Source organism: Rhineura floridana, chromosome 18, assembly GCF_030035675.1.
Source record: "Rhineura floridana isolate rRhiFlo1 chromosome 18, rRhiFlo1.hap2, whole genome shotgun sequence".
Taxonomy (NCBI): Eukaryota; Metazoa; Chordata; class Lepidosauria; order Squamata; family Rhineuridae; genus Rhineura; species Rhineura floridana.
This window is the reverse complement of record NC_084497.1, coordinates 18,931,530-18,953,313: the sequence shown is the minus strand read 5'-3', so window position 1 is coordinate 18,953,313 and position 21,784 is coordinate 18,931,530. Positions and strand designations below refer to the sequence as shown.

The 21,784-nt window shown below is 45.8% G+C and overlaps 1 protein-coding gene across 7 annotated transcripts in view; it reads right to left on the bottom strand.

The window, feature by feature from the left end:
• Positions 1 to 21,784, bottom strand: part of FHAD1 (forkhead associated phosphopeptide binding domain 1) — a 63,922-nt gene that overhangs the window by 25,579 nt on the left and 16,559 nt on the right. For 6 of the 7 annotated variants that reach the window (XM_061601678.1, XM_061601675.1, XM_061601680.1 and 3 more), the window contains exons 7-17: positions 20,692 to 20,815; positions 19,911 to 20,041; positions 15,018 to 15,083; positions 13,273 to 13,377; positions 10,098 to 10,205; positions 9,232 to 9,306; positions 5,372 to 5,524; positions 4,360 to 4,555; positions 3,285 to 3,355; positions 3,065 to 3,199; positions 1,340 to 1,447 (exon numbers count right to left, since the gene is read on the bottom strand). In XM_061601678.1, the coding sequence (XP_061457662.1) occupies positions 1,340 to 1,447; positions 3,065 to 3,199; positions 3,285 to 3,355; positions 4,360 to 4,555; positions 5,372 to 5,524; positions 9,232 to 9,306; positions 10,098 to 10,205; positions 13,273 to 13,377; positions 15,018 to 15,083; positions 19,911 to 20,041; positions 20,692 to 20,815 (1,272 nt within the window). The remainder of the gene's footprint in view (positions 1 to 1,339; positions 1,448 to 3,064; positions 3,200 to 3,284; positions 3,356 to 4,359; positions 4,556 to 5,371; positions 5,525 to 9,231; positions 9,307 to 10,097; positions 10,206 to 13,272; positions 13,378 to 15,017; positions 15,084 to 19,910; positions 20,042 to 20,691; positions 20,816 to 21,784) is intronic. The other variant, XM_061601679.1, reaches the window with a different exon arrangement.

Here is a 21,784-nt window from a genome sequence, read left to right as displayed (position 1 = left end):
GAGCCCCGGAGTGTGGTTGGTCTAAGCTGAAGGTCTGGCAGACCAGAGTTTAATGTGCGGTTGGTCTAAGCTGAAGGTCTGGCAGACCAGAGTTTAATGTGCGGTTGGTCTAAGCTGAAGGTCTGGCAGACCAGAGTTTAATGTGCGGTTGGTCTAAGCTGAAGGTCTGGCAGACCAGAGTTTAATGTGCGGTTGGTCTAAGCTGAAGGTCTGGCAGACCAGAGTTTAATGTGCGGTTGGTCTAAGCTGAAGGTCTGGCAGACCAGAGTTTAATGTGCGGTTGGTCTAAGCTGAAGGTCTGGCAGACCAGAGTTTAATGTGCGGTTGGTCTAAGCTGAAGGTCTGGCAGACCAGAGTTTAATGTGTGGTTGGTCTAAGCTGAAGGTCTGGCAGACCAGAGTTTAATGTGCCAGTGAAGTGCTGAAGAGTGTCAGATGCCGAAGAACAAGGAAGGGTCCACATTAAAGAACTTTGGATGAGACGGGGAAATGGGGGAAGACGTGATTTTATTTCTCTTTCACTCCTATCTTGGTTCACATATATTTCCATGTGATGCCAAATGAGAGCACACTGTAAGCTAACAGAGTGGGGTTTTTTTTTTGCATTAATATCCCACTTTTCCCCAAGGTGCTCAAGGCAGTGTTCATAGTTCTCTCCTATACCCTCATCTTTTTCACAATCCTGGAAGGTAGGCTGGGTTGAGAGACTGTGACTGGTCCATGGTCACTCAGTGAGCTTCATGGCTAAGGAAGATTTGTGCCTCTGTCATCCTAGTCCCACACTCTAACTGCCACACTATACCGACTCCCTCTGTGCCATACAGTCTCAGAGATTCAGATCGCTTGGGCTTCCCTGCAAAACAAGATTGGAAACCACATTCAAACCGATTCTAGTTGGGAGGGCAAACCCAAATCATACAAATAATTTGAGCCAACGTGGTAGAATGGTTAAGATTGTCAGGCTACGTCTGGAAAGACCTAGGTTCAAAGCTCCTACGCAGTCATGAGGCTCCCTGAGTGATCTTGAGTCAGTCACGTCTTCTCAATATAACCTACCTCACAGGGCTGTTGTGAGGACAAAATGTGGAGGGGGGGAAGAGAGTGAAAACCCTTCAGCCCCTTGGAAGAAAGGTAGGATATGAATAAAATAAAATAAAACGAATGAAAGCATGAATGAATGGATGCCAGAGGGAAAACCCACAGCTTGTAAATGATCCAATGTAGGTAGAAGTGCTTTCTTTGAACACTTGAAATGCACAATATAAACACTTATCAAGTTATCTTTTAGAGGAGATTGAGGGATGACAATGAGGAGACGCACCCCAGAGTTTTCTACATACCTCAGCCGATCGTTTCATCCGCGCTTCCAAATCTTGGACCTTTCGCTTTTCCTCATCAATGGCTTCCCTTAACTTTGCCGCCTCCAGCGCAGCCACCCCCTCCACAATCTGGGAAAGAGTTTCAACCCTTCTCATTAACATGGCTCAAACAAACACAGGAAATCGCTGAGGCAGGAACGGCTTGACGACAGACTGAACAAATGGACATGGTGGGACAGCTCCTTTGAAAATAATTGGCTATGCTGGGAATGGTGTGTTGGGGGGACAATTACAATATGCTAAGCAAGAGTGTTACAGAGATGCGGATGGAAGGAGAATCAGAACTATTAAGATACAAATTCTAAAGGAGGGGTAGACACTGGTAATTAGAAAAAAAAGTATATTCTAAACCACTGTGTCTCTTTGGAAGCAGACTGATTCTAGGAAATGCTGTCCCAACAAGGAAACTGTTTGGTGTGAGAACTACCATGCTGGCCTTATACAAACACGACTGTTCATCACCGTGCTACATGTGAATAGCTAAACCGAGGTTAAGGACTGGCAATAAGCCATAGGGCAAACTATGGTTTCTGTTCACCATGGTTAAGTGCTATATATATTCTGCACTGGGCAAACCTTGGTTGGGGCCATCTCCCTGCTTCTTTGAATGGAAGGTGACAAGCCGTTTTTTGCTGCTGTCTCCTGGGAACATGACTTAGCCGGTATATGTGCGGTTCACAGCAATTAAAAGCAATAAAAACAAATATACAAATTTTAAAACACAAAAACAATTTAAAAACACATGCTAACATGCCTGGGAGAAGAGGAAAGTCTTGACCTGGCACCAGAAAGGTAACAGTGTTGGCGCCAGATGCACCTCGTCAGACAGATCATTCCATAATTTGGGGGCCACCACTGAGAAGGCCCTCTCCCTTGTTATCATGGTTTCACTAAATGTTTGGGACTTTCTCAAGGGTTAAGTCAACAAATCACGGATGGGGCTAATCCTGGCAAATGATTTTGGCCTGGGGTCACTGTCAGACCTTCCTTTTGAATTTCTCAGGTCTAAACATGGCTGGAATGGCATGAATACTCAGAAGTAACAGCAGCATCACTCCTGTCATGTTAAGGTCTGGCCCTTGGCTTTTGAGAGCCTTCTCTTTCAGCTTTCTACGGTGTCACTGCAGCAGTGGCCAGGACACCGAATCAGAGATTGCAGTGTCACTGGGTAAGGAGCTAGAGGGGGTTCCTGCCTCTGTGCCTGATGCTGGCCATCAAAGGACCACTGAACCAGAGTCTGGCAAGCAGGATCCTACTGGACCCACAGTCACAGCATCAGAGCCCGTAGAAATGGAGCCAGGACCTTCACAAGCACCTTCCCCTGGGCCTGAAGAACCATGTGCCTCCTACAGCAGCTTGCCAGTCTAATGGTGCAGGGACCACACCAGGTGGGAGGCCAAGAAGCGAAGAAGTACTTGTCTTCCAGTCAGAGGTTAGCCCTTTAAGAATGTGCAGTTCTAAAAAAGAAGAAGAAGAGGGTGGAGTCTATGCTGGTGATCAGAGGATCACTAAGAACTCTCCATGGCGCTGCGGAAACCATTGCCTTGCCCCTCAGTGAAACCAGACCAGGGCAGCTTGTTCCACCTCCTTCAGTGATTACTGCCTAGGCCTAACATGCCCCCATTGCTACTTCAAAATTAGCAAGGTGAATGGAAACGTTCAAGAAAACAGCTACCAAGCCTCTACCTTTCTGTGTTCCTTCTCATCCTCCAGAAGTTCTCGCTCTCTGTCCCAAAATTCCTCCTCTAGTTTTTCTTTCAGTTCTTTCAGTTTCTGCCGCAGGAGAGAATCCTGAGATGCCCCTGCCATCTGTAGCTGGTTCTACGGTGAAAGATTTCTACAATCAGGCCCGTCTGGGCTACTGGCCTTGCCAGCAAGAGCTCTTCTGAAAAGAAACACCTTTTACCTGTAGTGTCTGGAGCTTGCCCATGGTGTCACAGTGTTTGTCCAGCAGTTTCTTCATGTAGGAGGCCATTCCTGACACACACACACAAATGAGAACAGAAGGGAGATCCAACCTCATTTCTCCCCTCTATTTCCTTTCTTTAGCCATAAGGTTTCTTTAACCAAAGCTCAATCTGCTGAGTAGACAGTTTTGGAGTAGGACAGGGCTGGGGAACCTGTGACCCTCTAGATGTTGGTGGACTCCCAACTCCCATCAGCCAACCAGCATGGCCAAGTCCAACAACATCCAGAAGGCCACAGCTTCCTCATGCCTGAGATTAAGGAGACCCAGATTCAAATCTCCACTTAGCCATGAAGCTTGCTGGGTTCCCTTGAGTCAGTCACTCCGCCTCATTCTAAACGACCTCACGGGGCTGTTGTGAGGATGCACCAGAGGAGAGGGATCATGAGCATGGCCCTTTGTCGACGGAACGGCCTTTGTCGGAGGAAGGGCGGGACTAAACGGGGCGTGTGCGCGTATTGCTCTCCATCTGGTGCAGAGTTAAAATTCATTTCCCTTTTTCCTACACTTCATATTCCATTTTTTAAGCTCAAACCACACAGGAGCAGAACTCCCCATGTCTTTTTCATTTTACAAAAAGCAGCTCTGGGAGATGGTGGGGTGGCCTGTGGTTACGATGTGGGTGGGTTTCAGTTATGATGGGGGAAGGGGAATCTAACCCTTTGCTCCTGCCCCAACCCAAATGGCACCTTCCCCCATGAAGCTGCTATTAGCCACGAAGATCTTTAAGTGGCAATGGGGCTTGACAGTAGGGCTTCACTTATGTTCTCATGATCCAAATGGCGGCCTGGGTCCAATGCAGGGTCAGCACATGGGCGCACACTGCCCCGTGGATAGGTTTCTTCAACAGGCATTGGCGCATTCCACAGTTCTAAGAAAAAAGGTTCTACAATTCCCCTAAATGCTTCCATCAGGGGCAGCAAAGCCCTGGTGGCGTTTTGCCCTCACTCAGGATCCTGTAGTACAACTTATGGGCATGGCAGCCCAGTAAAAGGGAAGGTGACGGAATGAGAACCTTTTTCAGAGCCAGACATGTCAATCCCCACATCTCGCAGAAGACATTCCACCGCATCCAGCCAGCTCAGTAAACTGCAGAGGACTCCAGCTGTCGAGGTCTGGACCCCCGAGGCAGGCGGGGTCAGGCACAGGTTTTGAAGATTACAAATCTCTTTCCTCAAGCTGTTGCTACAGTAGGAACCTTTCAAAAACTCCTGACAAAGAAAACAGGGGAAACATCAACCAAAGGACCCCACAACGCCATAGACATGACTGGCCTGGATCACTCTTATCCTGGTACAGCAGTGAAAGCTATTTCCCCAGAAAAATATTCCCGGGTTGTTTTTACAACAGCTAGCTGCCCCAGCAATAAATCATTTTGTGAACGTGTTTCAACAGCCTACTCTCAACACTCCAGAAAAACTACCCAGACTAAATTTTTTTAAAAAGACAAACCCAAGAAGCCTGATGAATTGGATTAATGACAGAAGCTCGCTGATGGATGTTGAGTATCCTGGACTTATTTAGATGACCTGTGGACCGGGGTGGGCAAACATTTTCAGCCCGAGGGCCCCATTTCCCTCTGGGCAACGCTGTGGAAGCCACATGCCAATAGTGGGTGGGGCCAGAGGCAAAAGTGGGTGATGCAACAGGTGTAACATTCCAGCTGCACTCACATAAGCAAGAGGCATTATCAGAGTTCAAGGACATTTCCAGGCAGCAAAAGCACTCAAGGTGGATAGGGAACAGGGCCAGTGAAGGTTAGAGGCCTGGGTAGAGGCCTGAGGGTTGGACAGAGAGGCTGAAGGGGGGTGCACTTGGACCCTGGGCCTGAGGCTGCCCACCCCTACTGTACAGCAATCCTATATACGCAAGCCAGAGAAAATGATAGGCTACCACTCCTTCCCTTTCTTGCACAGTTCTGTAGGATCCCACTGTAAGTCATCAAATAAGAGGAGGATGCTAACATGTCCCCAAAGTGCAGGTTTACATTTCTGCGTTTATTCACAGAATATGTCCAAATGCATTACCTGAAACCCATCCAGTGATTTTTTCAACAGTTCAACATTTTCAGACACTTCTTCGATTTCGGAGTTCTTAACGTGTATTTCCTCTCTCAGCAATGCCTCCCTTTGGCAATACTCCTCACTGGTTGCCTGGATTTGTACGATCGTCTCAACAATCTGATATGCATGGGTTAACAAAGAAGAAATCAATGTATATGTATTTGTTTATTCATTCCTGGGATTTATGTCTCCCTTCTAAGCCAAAATAAATGGAACATATATTTCTACATTAAATAGTAAAATCTTAAAATTAGATGTTGCCATCCCTTCTTGCTGAAAATTTGCCTCTTAATCTCCATGCCTCAATATTGGAATCTGGTGAATTCTATGAAATACCCTCCAACCCATACAGCAGTGTGCGTGTGTTGTGTGATGCTCTTAATGAACATCTAAAGCCAGTGTGGTGTAGCGGTTAAGGTGTTGGACTACGATGTGGGAGACCAGGGTTCGAATCCCCACATAGCCATGAAGCTCACTGGGTGACCTTGGGCCAGTCACTGCCTCTCAGCCTCATGGAAACCCTATTCACAGGGTCGCCGTAAGTCGGAATCGACTTGAAGGCAGTACAATTACATTTAAAGCCGTCTTAAACCTAGTCAGACCATTGGTCCATCTATACTAGGGATGGGCAAGAATTCTGCTGAATTTGGATTTATCACCGGATTTTTCAGTGGTTCACGTATTCTCCATGTTTGTGGAATGATCCCGTTTGCTCTGAACTTCACCAGCTTTCCCGACACTGGTGTTTCCCCCTTGAATATTCCCTCAAATATATTGTTCTAGTACCATTTTTACCCACAGCGCAGCGCTGTCTCTGCCACCCCCCACCAGTCCAATAATCTAAACTCCAAACAGCAGGAGAAAAGCCAAGTCTCAACCACGTTGACTCCAAGAGGAGATGAAGAGGCCCTGAAAGCTGCTTTCCTCCTCAGTCGGGCTCTGCTCAACTCCTATGGTGGAAATGGACCAGCCTCAGTCACAGTGGAGAAGGAGGCAGCGGGAAAACTGCTCTCCTTTCCTTTATCAATATTGTTCAAGCTTAAAGCTATCAGTATTTTCTTTCTTTCAAAATACTAGTATTTTCTTTCATTTACTGATATTTCCTTTCAAAAGATCAATGAAAGAAAACACCGATATTAATACCAATATTTTCGGAGAGGGGAAAAATCAGAGCAGTAGAAGCAGCAGAAAGCGGACAAAGAAGGAACTTGAATCGATACTGCCTGTTAGGCTGACGGAATGCTGTCGAAGCGGCACCAGCTAACGGATCCCATCCCTAGTCTCTGCTGACAGGCAGCAGCTCTGCAGGGCTTGAGGAAGGGGACATTCCGGGCCCTACTTGGAGATGCCGGGGCTGAATCTGGGACCTTCTGCACGCAAAGCAGACGCTCTGTCCGAGCTACACCCTTTGCCATGATGTTACAAACAAACGTTAAGGTTCACAGATGGCAAATAATAATAATAATAATAATAATAATAATAATACATTTAATTTCTGTGTCGCCTATCTGTCCGATGGCCACTCAAGGCGACGTACAAAACAGTTAAAAGACAATATGATAAAATACAATACAATATAAAAACAGTTCATTCATTTACTTTTCGTGGTAATATTTGTATCTCATCCTTCATCTAAGTTGCTCAGAGCATCACATTTGTGTTTCTCTTACCCGTTCCCCTCTCCCCTCCCCATTCTATCTTCACAACAACCCTGTAACATGGATGTATCCAACAGAGACGGATTAGCCCAAGGTTACCCAGTAAGCGTCATGGCCAACGGCAGATCTGAACATGGATTTTCCAGTTTTAGACTGACCTTGAAGCCCGAGAACAGCTAACCTGTGGCCTCCATATATTGCTGGACTACAACTCCTGTCAAGCCTGGCCTTTCGCGAAGCTGGATGGTCTGATGGGAGTTATGAGTCCATCAACACTGAGGGGGGACATAGGTTAGCCACCCCTGCTCTATCCACTACACCAGACTAGAATAAAGTAACGGGGGGGGGGACACATGGAGATGGGCCCTAAAGCTGATAGAGTCAGCACATAAAGAGCGTTTCTTAGAAGTTTTGTAAAATCTTGGTGCTTGCAAAAAGTGGAGGCAAGGCAGTGGGAAAGTGAGTTCACAGAAAATTTGTGTTTATCCTAAGACTTCTAGTTCTAAACCAGGCTTGGGTAACTTGCGGCCCTTCATATGTTGCTTGTCTTATTTGTTTATTTATAAAAAAGTTATTGCTTAATGTAACAAAAAGTTCCAAGCTGTTTACATTTAAAACAGTTTTAAAAATGACATTCAGTAATGTTTCCTGAAAACAAGACAAAACAAAACTATGGGTTGAATCCCACTTAGGTCCTACTCAGAGCAGACCCAGTGAAATCAATGAACCTAAGTCAGTCCTCTCCATTAACTTCCACGGGTCTACTTTGAGCAGGATAGGCACTGCATAGAATACTGTATCAGAAATAAAACTGAGCAGCACGCAAAACCGAGAATTACAAAGTTAAGAGTTAAGGAACGCTTGGGGTAAACATGAAAGTTTTCAAGAGGCATTTAAGGACATTACTGTCTCCACCTCGCAAATCACCCTAAGAAGGGCATTCCAAAAGGTAAATGCTGTAACTGAGAAGACCAGCTTCCACATGGTCACCAAGTGATGACAATCCACTCACTGTGGAATGATCATCAGGGTCTCCTCAGAAAATCTTAAGGATCGGCTTGGTCTGTCGCAGGGGAGGCAGTCTGCTAGATATCCTGGTCTCAAGTTATTCAGGACTGTAAAATGCCAACAACATAACCTTGAACTTGGCTCGGTAGCTAAGAGGCAGCCAGTACACATACCTCAATACCAGTACAATATGTGTGAAGCTGGGTGAGAGCACCGTAGCTGTTTCATTTTGCATTAGTTGCAGCTCCTGAACTGGACACAAGGGTACAACCACATACAGCGCATTACAGTAGACAGATCCTGAGGTTACCAGTGCATGGACGACCATGGCAAGGCTATCCCTATCCAGGAATGGTTGCAGCTGTGCACAAACCAACGTTGGTAATGGGTGCTCTGAGCTACTGAGGTCACCTGGGATTCTAGTGACAGTGCTGGATCTTATGTATCTGCTCTTCAGAGGATCACAGAATCATAGAGTTGGAAGGGGCCTATAAGGCCATCGAGTCCAATGCAGGAATTCAAATCAAAGCAAACGAAAACAAATGACGGTGCAACCTCATCCAGAGCAGGTTCCGCAACCCAATTCCGGGACCTGGACACTGCCCGCGCATAGGGGTTCCATCTTGCCAGGATACATTCCCACTGGTCATGCTGCCTGGGGCTGATGGGAGCTGGAGTCCAGTGACCACTACGCCTCGCTGTCCGCTTGTGATGGAATTACACTGCCACTGGGTTGTATCCAATGCTACTCCTTAGAGTAGACTCATTAAAACGAATGAACATGGCCAAATTAGGTCCATTAATTGCTCTGAGTAGGATTTAGTTGGATACAACTCATTATGTTATTCCACCCCATTCATTTCAATGCAATGCAACGGGGGGGATGTCATCAATTACGTATCGTCTGCAGACAGAGAGCAATACTGATCATTTTCACTGGACTGATTTCTATTCTTGACAACATTCCAACAGAATAAACGACCAGCAATTTCTGCTCTCATTTGTGTCAGAAATACCCGACATCCCAAATGATAAGAAGAACAAGAAGAGGCACTTATAATTAGCACCTCCGGCATGGCAAGATGTTCCCCACCAGCAGCAGCCGATAGCACGGTCTACAACAAGACATTCATCTTCCGCGAAAGGGGAAGATCTTACCTGCTGATCTGTTACCGTCTTCTCTGGAAGTTGTGAAAAGAGTGTTTCAATCACTTGGTTTCGAAAGCGCAGCGCCTGGCGGCAGAAAACGAGTGACAAATGGTTAATGGTAAAACTTTAACTGATAGCAGGGACCCCCTGTCCTTGCTGAGAAATATAGTGGGATGGGAAGGCAAAAAAGAGTCTTGTGGCACCCGACAAATTTATTACAGCATAACATTAACGGACCTGAATCCACTTCATCAAACATATCTGATGACCTTGACTCTGGTCCTTGAAAACTCTCACGTCATAACAAATGCATTCATCTTTAAGGAGCCCTGCCAAGATTTCGTGTTGCTGTTGCAATAAACTAACACAGGTACCTCCTGGAAAGTGGGTTCGAAAAATGCCCTCCTCCTCACCGCATGTGGGTGAGTGGCAATGTCCCCAGAAGCAGAGGGCAGGGCTACTTTATAGATGTAACAGACAGTGCTCTACCACTGAGCTATGGTCTATCCCTTGCAATGCAACCTATTTGAATAACACTAAGCACACCATGGTTTCTTCAATAAACCATGAGTCATCTCATGGACGAGCAAACAAGCCATGGTTTGGCTTGTTTTCCAGTTGCTGTTGCCTCATGCCTCTGCAGCTTGGTGAGCATTTGGAGCGGGGTGGCTGAACAAACCATGGTTAAAGAAGGCTGCTGGATTTGGTTATAAAGACATAGTTAAACTAAGTCACAGTTCATAAGCCGGCAACAAACTATGGCTTCGTCTGCTAGGCTGGGACATTCAAACAAGCTACACTCTGTCTAAAGAAACCATGGCTGAAGGGTTATGTACAAGTCAGGCCACTGCAACGGATGTTTCAGCTACCCCTACCTGAGTTTCTGCCAGATCCAGATCCAACTTAATGAGGCGCTCTCTGCGTCCCATTTCCTGTAACTGCTGGGATCTCTTCTCGCACTCCTTTTTCAAGTCCCCTTCAGCCTGAAACAGTGAAAGCCTGGGAATAGCAAGGCTGTACAAAAACATGGTGGAAACCGGAGGGAAGGCAGACTTCAGGCTTGCTGGATCTATTTTATTTATTTATTTTATTTTATTTTATTTCTAGACCGCCCATAGCGAATAGCTCTCTGGGCGGTGAACAGCAGAGTTAAAATTTCAAAGTTACAATAAAACATACAAGGTCACAACAAGGTAGAGTAAAAAACATTGAATATAAAACATGAACATTAAAATGCCTGGGAGTATAACCAGGTCTTAACCTGGCGCCTAAAAGAAAGTACCGTAGGCGCCAGGCGTATCTCCTCAGGTAAGCTGTTCCATAGTTCGGGGGCCACCACAGAAAAGGCCCTGAATCTAATAACAATCCTCCGGGCATCCTGATGGCTACTTTCCTTTTTACAAGAAATCCAAGATCTACCAAGCAGAGCCAGGTGCAAAAGACATAGAATTAATAGACAAGATGTGTTATTCCCAGTTAGCTTTTCAGCGGCCTAATTTAGTTGCAAAAAGTCATTTTGTTATTTCATTTCTATTGTTTGAAGTCAGAAATTTCTGCAAATCACCTAAAGTTCTACCAGTAGATCCTGATCTACCTTCTGCCCATTCCTGGTATAAGGAATAGATTGATACCACTAGTATGGATTTTGTGGCAGCAGCCAAGACAAATGTGGGCCAGAAAATGGAAGAACCAACATGTTCCAAGCGAGCAGGAGCAGTTGATAAAAGTCTCTGGCGTGGATGTGCCCTACATAAAGAAGATGCCCAACACATATCTATGGGGAGGGAATTCCACAGCTTCGGGGCTGCCAGAGCATGCTCTCTCCTTGGCTGCCAACTCTACCCCCCCCCCCGAATTTACAAGGTGGGCCGCCTCTGCTGATCTTAACACCCAAGAGGGTGTTGCATATGACATGGGAAGACCCAGGTTGAAATCCCTGTACACCTATGAAGCCCGCTGTCAGCCTGATCTACCTCGCAGTGCAGTTGGGAGAATAAAAGGTGGGAAAGAGATATATGCTGTTTCCCTGAGCTTCCTGGAGGATGGCTGGGGCAAAACAGTCGGTAAATAAATAAAGAGGTTGCTGGTGGGGCAGGACCCAGGTTGCGAGGAGAAGCCCCAAAGCATGTGGAGGAATTCCTGCTGAAATCTCCAGATCCCATTTCAGGCCTTCATATTATTTTTTGTCTCTGCTGCAGGAGGTTCAGCAGCCTGACCTTTACCATGAAACCAAAGAGACACTGAAGGACTTTCTAGCATTCAGTCAACCAAGAAACGACGAGTCTTATTGTAAAGCTGATTCTTTTCCATCTGCATTGCAGTCAAACTCCTGGCTGATAAATGTAATCCTCTATGCATAATGGACTTGACCGGGACTGCGTATGCACCATACATTTAAAGCACATCGAAAGTGTGGTTTCCCCTCCCCAAGAATCCTGAGAACTGTGGTTTACCCCCTCAGAGAGTGCCAGGCCCCAGCCAGGGGAATCCTCATCAGGAGAGGCCTCATCCGAGGAAGATGAGGAGGCTTAGAGATAGCCCTAGGTCAGGTTCCACCTGGGGGTGAGGAGCCAGGCCCCACAACAAGGCTGAGGAAAGGCTGTCTGCACCTAGAGCGAGTTTGGCCTCTGACACCGAGACTGAATGGGTCCCAAGCCCATGAGAGAGGCAATGCCCCAGACATTGCAAGCAAGGGAGTACGGCCTGGCAGAAGTTGGTTGACAGGAGTCAGCTGTAGCTGGGGGTGTAGCTCCAGCTGAAATATCTCTGCAAGGCTGGAAGAGCTGCTAGAACAATGTGTATGCACCAGCCCTGTTGGGTGATCTCCGGTTCGCTCCAGACCGAAGTACCCCAGACCTGCCTCTTGACTTGCCCACGGGCTGCTCGGACCCTGACCTTTGGAGTGCGGTGGCTTTGCTGTCCCCTTTGTTGTGGACCCTTGCTCGTTTGGACTCTGACTTTGGACTGGCCCTGCCTACTGCTGTGGCGCTGTTGCTGGGAAGGCTCTTGCTTCCTCAAGAGCCTCATGAGAACAGGACAGAGAGATTCCGTTCCCAGCACCCTTCACAGGCTACAGGATTCTTTTGGGGGAACGACCATGCTTTCAATCCGCTTTTTTAAAAATGTTTTTTTTAAAATTGCAATGTCACTAAAGAAATATTAGAAAGAAACCAAAAGAAAGGATAAAAAGGAGGGGGAACCCTTCAGTTCACACCAACAGTACATTTAAACCTCAGTGCATCCATTTTAGATTGCACATATAGGTCAACATATGCCATTCAAATGTCCAAACAGGTATCAAGGCAAAGTTGGCATCTATAGAAAGTATGCTCAAATGCAGCAAGGGGATTTAGGTCATCAAACCGTTGAATAATTGGCAGGTATTTGTCCTTCCAGGCTTGAAGTAGAAGTCTCTTAACAACCATTAGGGCATGTAAAGTCCACTCTGGTTGCCCTGATGTTAGTCCCCATACAAAAGCAATATAATTTAAAAGTCCACAAATTTCAAGGATTCGTCAATACAAAGTTAATAGGGACAACAAGTTCAGGCCAAAAAGAAAGTATCGCAGGACATGCCCACATCATGTGCCTCCATGAGGCATTTCCAGCACTGCACCTCCAGCATCTATGTGAATTAGACCACGCCTTCCTGCAAGTGCTTCAAATGTGTGGTCTATACACAGCCTAGGATGTGCATTCCTGGTCTGGCCAGTCCTTGGCTAGATACAAAGAAACCTGAAGAAGCGTCTATCCATCTATGGTTACTTTGCCATCTAGTGGCAAGCCAGGATATGCACAGACAGGCCACTTCTTGGCGAGGCTTTCGTCCACGTCCTTAATATTTAGTGCTCTGCCATTTGGTTCCGTGAGCACCTTTGGGAGGATGGGTGGAATAGAATTTTTAAACAACAACAACAAAACTAAGAAGTGATATTAATTTACAGGAAGGGCGTGTGGCTCGTGCCCTCACTCCCATAAGTGGACCGCCAATATTGGAAGCTGTCCTTAAGGAAGACCTTGCAAAACCTTGGAAGAAAAAGGGGCACTTACCTTTGTGTTTTCAAGAAGTCTATTCGTTAAAGTTTCCTGCTCTGCACGGCACTTTTTTATTTCTTCTTCGGATCTCTTCACCTGTAGCTCCAGCTCACTGACACGCTGCGAAGACATCCGGGAGGGGGGAAAGGGTTTGTTGTAGAAAATCACACCAACCTTTACACTGGGGTTTTTAATTTAGTATGTGAGATATACGAGTGGAGCTCTTTTAAGGTGGTAAGAAATTATTGTGGTCTGCAGCCACAGCTTCCATCTTACTCAACACGGAACTGTACAGAAGGAATGCCTCTCAAGCAGCAATGGGGTTAGTTGCTGTCAAGATCCAATTTCTATTCTAAGAATATTTTAATATTTGACACTTTAGTCAAACCTTCTAATAATGAACACAGGTGGCGAGTGCCAATGGGGCTGCAGCCAAAACAGAACCACTAAGAATCAAAGACGACGCCATGCATGGGGGAGCCCTGAGGTCAACAGACGTACAGATAGATAAACACTAAGGGAGCAACCCCCCCCCAAAAAAAACAGTCCGAGGAAGACTGAGCATGCAGAGAAGCCACAGAGGGCTGCACCCAATGTTAGTCCACTGAAATTAATGGACATGGCTAATTTATTTTTATGGGAATACAACTCAGGGGGTTGTATTCAATTAAATCCTACTCAAGAGTAGGGATGGACAAATCTGTCAATTTTGTTTTCCAAGCATCACTTTTTTCCAATCTTAAATTCAGTTCTCCACATTTCTGCAGCAATTCATGATTTTTAAAAAAACTCATGAAAATTCTTCAGCATTTAAGTGCAAATTTCTCCTAATAAGACACAGCTTCAACTAATATAAACATTTCATAGAGTCATAGAATAGTAGAGTTGGAAGGGGCCTCTAAGGCCATCAAGTCCACCCCCCTGCTCAATGCAGGAATCCAAATCAAAGCATTCTAGACAGATGGCTGTCCAGTTGCCTCTTGAATGCCTCCAGTGTCAGAGAGCCCACTACCTCTCTAGGTAATTGGTTCCATTGTCGTATGGCTCTTAGGACGTTTTTCCTGATGTCTAGTCAAAATCTGGCTTCCTGCAACTTGAGCCCATTATTCCGTGTCCTGCACTCTGGGTCGATCCAGAAGTACTTTATGCTAATATAGTACATTTCATACGTTAATTTCACTGTATGCATTTTTATGTACACTTGCACCCAATATATATGCATTTTTGTAAACACTGGTTGGAGAACTGCATTGCAAAATTCGTATATGTGCAAATTTTGAAGGGTGGCTGTGTTTCCATTCTCATGTTGTTTTGGATAGATTTGGCTTTAAATGCGAACTGAAACAAATTTCTCCCCCATCCCTCCTCAACAGCAGATCCACTCAAATTAATGGGCCTAAATTACTCATGCCCATCAATTTCAATGGGTTTACTCAGAATAGGACTAATCTTGAATACAACCCCAAATGTTTACCGGTAGCTGCTAAAGTAAAACAGAAAGAGAGAGTGTGTGCGTGTGCACAAGCGGAGGGAGGAGAAATGGGATGGAATATCCTAGAAGGGGCCATGGCTGGGATCCTAAGCAGTAGCATTCCTATTAGGAGGAAAGGGTGTGCTGCAACATTGTACTGCAGGCTCCACTTGTAAGATGTACTCTTAACATTCATACAAGGTTAAACTGCCAGCAAATCCTCCTCTCCTTCAAAGCCTGCCTCTGCATATGTTCATAAGCAAATGTAAGGAACTGAAGGCTAACTCACATTCTGATAAGCATTTACTTCTCTGTCCCTGAATTCGCGCTTCGTTTCCTCTTTAATCCTAGCACACTGCAATGAACAGCAACGAAGGAAAACATTATCAAGCAAGAGAAGTACGTCTAGGTTCACGTCGGGGCTTCTGGTACATACAAGGGTAACTTGTTGTTGTTATGTGCCTCCAAGTCGACTACGACTTATGGCGACCCTATGAATCAGAGCTTTGCTATGGGTGGTATAAAAATTGAATTAAATAAATAAAATAAAATAAATAAATGAATGAATCAGCGACCTCCAAGAGCATCTGTCGTGAACCACCCTGTTCAGATCTTGTAAGTTCAGGTCTGTGTCTTCCTTTATGGAATCAAGCCATCTCTGGTTTGGCCTTCCTCTTTTTCTACTCCCTTCTGTTTTTCCCAGCATTATGGTCTTTTCTAGTGAATCGTGTCTTCTCATTATGTGTCCAAAGTATGATAACCTCAGTTTCATCATTTTAGCTTCTAGTGATAGTTCTAGTTTAATTTGTTCTAACACCCAATTATTTGTCTTTTTCGCAGTCCATGGTATGCACAAAGCTCTTCTCCAACACCACATTTCAAATGAGCTGATTTTTCTCTTACCCGCTTTTTTCACTGTTCAATTTTCACATCTATACATAGAGATCGGGAATACCATGGTCTGAATGATCCTGACTTTGGTGTTCAGTGATACATCTTTGCATTTAAGGACCTTTTCTAGTTCTCTCACAGCTGCCTTCCCCAGTCCTAGCCTTCTTCTGATTTCTTGACTATTGTCTCCATTTTGGTTAATGACTGTGCCGAGGAATTGATAATCCTTGACAAGTTCAAAGGTACCTTATTGCCGTTTTAAATACCTAATGGCACAGGTCCTAATTTCACAACAAAGGAAATGAGGTTTTTGTTTGTTTGTTTTTTTAAAAAATATCAATTCTAAACAACGACATCTTCACCCAGTCCCTAGCTCCTATATATTCAAGACCTCTGCAAGGCAGAGGTGTCATTTTATTGTTTACGCTGTTGCTGCAAGCCCTTCCGAACATCCTGTTTGAAAAGATGGCCCCCATGAAACGTAAATATTTATTATTTATTGAGATAATTCATATGAAATGTAGATTTCAAAGAAATCTCTGAGGAATTTACATCATCGTAAAAATATCACAAATAAATACTTTTTTTTTAAAAAAAATCTACATGTTAAAGCAGCACAGAACAATCAGATATCCTCTTAAAAACATCAATGTAAACTAAACCAACTAAGATATGGGAATAGGGTTGCCAGGTTCAATCCCCGAGACTGATCCTGTATCTTTAGGAGGAGAGAAGGCAGCCAAGTGCAGCTGTTCTTGCAATGCTGTAATGGGGAAAACCACAAGGTGGAATTCTCCGTTCCCCCTGCACAACTTTTAAAGATACAGAAGACCTCTTGGAGGCTGGGCCTGGCAACCAAGACGTCTTCTGCATATTTAAAAGTTGTGCAGGGGGAAGGGAGAATTCCACCTTGTGGTTTTCCCCATTACAGCATTGCAAGAACACCTGCACTTGGTTGACTTTCTCTTCTCCTAAAGATACAGGATCAGTCTCAGGGATTGAACCTGGCAACCCTATATGGGAACCATAACTACTAGTAGATGCAAAATACAGAAATACAACAGAGACAACTAGTCATGCACACCAAGTACACAAGTGTGCATTTATAGGCAGCAGGTGCATTCTCACATAAGGACCTCAGAAGAGGCCTGCTGAATCAGGCCAATGACCCATCTAGGCCGGCATCTTGTTCTCCCGGTGGCCAACCAGGTGCCCTAAATGGAAGCCTACAAGCAGGACTTCAGCGCAACAGCAACCTCTGCGCTTGCAATTCCCAGCAACTAGTATTCAGAGGCACACTGTTGTCTCCCATAAATCCAAACAATCCAGATAATGTTGCCAACTGAGGAGATAAAAAGAAGCCTGGCCTGCTCCTATGCCTCGAACAGCTGCCTGATCAGCAACTATCAGTGGACAGCTTTCAGAGAAGCAGCAGCAGACCATTTAAAGGCATATGGACAAATGCTGGGAAAATAGTTGGCAACCGAAAATCCAGACCATAGCATGCACCAAGCAGAGAGTGGATGGCACATACGCCAATTCACAAAGGAAGGGCTAGTGGCTCCCAGTTTCAAAAGCCCTGAAGGTAGAGGAGCTGGCAACCACATGAAAGGCTGGAACCTTAAATACAAAATATATATTTACTTGGGAGTGTTTTGATCGCAGGAATGCAGCTCTGGGCCATATTCATTAAAAAGATTCGTTCTGAACTAGTAGGCATGTGAGAGAATTGAAATAAAAACAGAAACAGAAGTGGAAATTGCTTGTATTTGCTTATTTGTCCCATTTCCAGAAAAGAAATCAACCCAGCAAATACAATCAATAATCACTATAGTTGTTGCTTTCAGTCCACATATGGTATGTAATTGCTTATGTCCCTGCCCTCCCTACTTGCATTGCATTTCCTTTACATTGAAATAAATAGGGTGGAATAATGACAATGCAATTCACATCTCTTTATGTAAGTTACATACTTTCGCCACAGCAGACAGTGTGATAAATAACAGTTTTGGGTGGAAGATAAATTGCAGTGGAACAAAAACAGCGCTGCATGCGACGAATACAGGGCAGAATGGAAAATGATGCCTTCTTGCATCCCTATTTCATTACTGGAAATGAAAGCACCACACAACTGATTGTGAATGGTTTCACTGTGCTGTTGTAGTTCATTTGTAGAAGAGTGTAAGGAGTGACTGGTAGTAGCAGTTTGGTAATTGAGAAAGAGATTTGGTGGATACTGGGTGTGTGTGTGGACTGGTAGATCTGTGGGAGCAGAATGGGATGAATGATTTTGGATTAGCTGTACGTATTCTATAATTTGTGTAGATGCTGTCAAGAATAGCTAACTTTGGTCAAGCTGAAATGGGTCAACCAGAGAGAATTCTGGGAGCCGATGGTTCCCTAGGACACCCTACTGGGGGAGATCCACGGCTCAGTGTCAGACAGACAATTTGCAACCTTGCAAGAAGATGCAACTGAACCTTAGCTGTTATCCCTTATCGGCCTCCTGAGATCAAAAGTCAGGAAGAGGGAGTGTTGTAGATCAGGACCCCTGGGTGATGCTGTCTAGCCCCTTTATCTTCAAAGGCTTCAAAGGTGTGGATCACTGCAGGGGCAGAATATGGCTATTTGCCTTCCCCCCTGACTCCTAAGAGGTTTTCAAAATGTGCTGCTGTGTTCTTGCTTGGGGGGGGGGGGATTTTATTGTTTGATATTGCACTGTATTTGTTGTGACCCAGGCAAGGGGAGATTTAGATCAGGGAGGGGAGTCAGATGAGGACGAGGCTCCTTGGGGAGCTGAAGGAGGGGAGACGAGCGGGGAGGGTTCTGGCAGTCCTCAAACTCCCCTGCCCAGCACTTTCACCGAGGAAGCTCCTGCCCCGCTTGCGAGTCCAACGACTCCACCTGCGCTAACTACTCCCGTGCAGGAATTCCTGCCAGACACTTCAAACGCTTCCCAGCCAATCAACGTCCCGCTTCCAGAGACCGCGCTGTCACCTAGCGAAGCCCCGCTGTCAGAGGGGTCCTCTGAGACTCGCCCCCCTCACCCCGAGGAAGAAAGGGCTTTAATGGTTTTCAAAAGCACGCAATAACCAGGAGTGTAACTGTGATGATAGAAGTAGAAATGCGTTACTGAGTCACAGCGGAATTCAAGAGCCAGGTGAACTCAAGGACCAACCTGACAGCAAGCAGTGGAGGTGCGCAGACAACGGTGGGAAGAAGGGAGCAGGAGCAGCCCATGGAGCACAACAGGGCAGCCTGGCAGAGCAAGCAAAAACAGCAGCAGGCCATGAAGGTGCATAGCAGGCCGTGAAGCGGGACTGGTTCTCCTGCATCACCTGACTTTCATGCAGTTCTGGTCCCACACGCCTACAGCTCCCTCCCTTGATCAGTGGGCATGGTGAGTACAGAGCTGGCCCGCGGGTGCCACAGGGCCCAAACTGGAGGGTCATCACAACAGCGCACAAAACTCAGGCGGGGAACCTTAGGCCTGCCGGCCGAATGCAGCCTTCCTGGCCTCTGCATCTAAACCTCAGATCTCTCCTTAAGCCACATCCCTTACAGGCTCTGCTTTGCACCCTGAGTGTTTCTGCCTAGCAGCAAATGTGTCTGTGAACTCTGATAAAGTCTCTTGCTTGCCCAGATGGAGGACCGAGAGGGGTGTGGGTAGAAACTAACCTACTGGATAAAGGCAAAAATTTAGATTCATTACTCTGCCCACGTTCGCCTCTGGCCTGACCCACCGCTAGCATGTGGCCCTCAGAAGGTTGCCCAGAAGGGAATGTGGCCCTCAGGCTGAAACGGTTCTCCACCCCTGCTCTAGTGAGAAGAAGGCGGCATCTCTGCTGTCTTTTCGACGCCTTTTGAAGACTTTCCTCTTCCAACAAGCCTTTTAGGTTGAGACCTATCCCAGTCTGTGTCTGTGTTGGAACTGCATAATATGTCTCTTAATAATGTTCTTAACCCTTTTCAAAAGTTGTTTTTTTAAAAAACGTTTTTAACGCTGTTTTGTTTTAATGTATTTTAAGATCTGTTTTTATGATGTTTTAAACCGTTTTGTTTGCCGCCCTGGGCTCCTGCTGGGAGGAAGGGCAGGATACAAATTCAATAATAAATAAAATAAATAAAGTGGGTGACTGCACCAGACGTTTTCCGAACTGAGGGCCAAACGACTCCACAAATGGACAAAAGGGAAGAACATAGTGGAGGAAGGGGGGAGGTATGCATTGCTGGGTGGAGAGACACCCCACTCACCGAATCCGAGCAGAGCTGGAAAGACAGGATCCCTCACCTGGGCAGAAACGTGGGCGAGCTGGTGGTCCTTCTCCCTGCTTTCCCGCCTTAATTTCTCAGCATCCATTTTTAACTGTTGGATTTTCTGCTCCTTTGATGTAGTGTCTTTCTGCAAACTGGTCACCAGCCCTGCAGAAAGAAACAACAAAATGTAGAGTTCAAAAATAAAACCACGTTAAAAAAAATTACACTACCACCCCTCTTCCTAATAATGCCTTAAAAGGTAAAACAAGGCGTTGTATCCAATGCTAGTCCTACTCAGAGTAGATCTATTGAAGTTAATAAACATGACTATCTTAGGCTCATTAATATCAATGAGTTTACTCTGAGCAGGACTAGCACTGGGTATAGCCCAAGAGTTGTGTCCAACCAAGTTTTAGTGAGGGACGTCCCACTGAAATTAATGGACTTAAATTGGTCATGATCATTCATTTCAGTGGGTCTCCTCTGAGTAAGACTAATGTTGGATTCAACCCTAAACGTTTTTGTATATGGCTGTGAAAGAAAAACCCTTATCAGCCAATCTGACAAGAAAGGGTAGGATGTTAAGAATATAAAAGGGCAGGGAACCTTTGGCCCTCCAGATGTTGCTGAACTACCACTCCCACCATCCCTGGCCACTGGCCATATTTGCTGGGGCTGATGGGAGTTGTAGTTCAGCAACATCTGGAGAGCCAAAGGTTCCCCACCCCTGTAAAAAGGTAAAGGGAAGAATAACCAGCTGACCAAAATGCTTAAAATCTATCCTGAAGCATTTTTGCTGACGGGAGAAGGCATACCTGCTGTAAGAGAATAGCTCTTTTTCAGTGTCTCGCTCTCTTGCTTCCAGTGTGCAATCTGTAGGTCTCGCTCAGAAAGAGAATGGTATAACACTTCGCTGGTGTTTCTCTGCAAGTTGCAAACCTATGACAAAGACGGTTATAGGAACCAAAGACAAACACATAGCATGTTCACACCAACTGGGATTCAATTGTGCATTTCGACCCCATGGATCTAAAGTGCAGGACAGTTCTGATCACCCCTGCCCCACGACATACACAAAACACCTGTCTGTCAGGCATACAGAGCGATCCTATAGTCTCAGTATGCTGGATGGAAGATTCAGAGGAAGCAGGAACTGTGCAGGTCAGCAAATGTAGGCGTGCCATGCTCACCAGAAGTAGGGGAAGAGACTCTCACTGCGGTGAGTCTTCTTTTTTTGGTCCCTGGTCAGGCATTTCAGACATCATAATAGTGTAGCCGGAATGGACATTAAAGCCACTCTGGAACTATAACTCCCCCCCCCATCAATTCATTACCTTCTCAGCAGGGATGCGGAACCTGTGGCCCTCCTGATGCTGTTGGACTCAAAACTCCCATCAGCATGGGAAATGGTCAGGGATCATAGGAGTTGGAGACCAGCAACGTTTGGAGGGTCACATGCTCCCTATCCTTATAGAGCATCTCCATCATAAGCTGTCAAATTTTGTTAGAGCTAGTTGCCAGGCTGCCTGAACCCCAGGAATTGGCTCTTCCGTCATCTCCCCTCCCCCTTCTTTCTAAACCCAGAGAAGACTGAGGGGAGATATGATAGCACTCTTCAAGTACATAAAAGGTTGTCACACAGAGGAGGGCCGGGATCTCTTCTCAGTCGTCCCAGAGTGCAGGACACGGAATAATGGGCTCAAGTTGCAGGAAGCCAGATTTCGACTGGACATCAGGAAAAACTTCCTCACTGTTAGAGCCATACGACAATGGAACCAATTACCTAGAGAGGTAGTGGGCTCTCTGACACTGGAGGCATTCAAGAGGCAGCTGGACAGCCATCTGTTGGGAATGCTTTGATTTGGATCCCTGCACTGAGCAGGGGGGTGGACTTGATGGCCTTAGAGG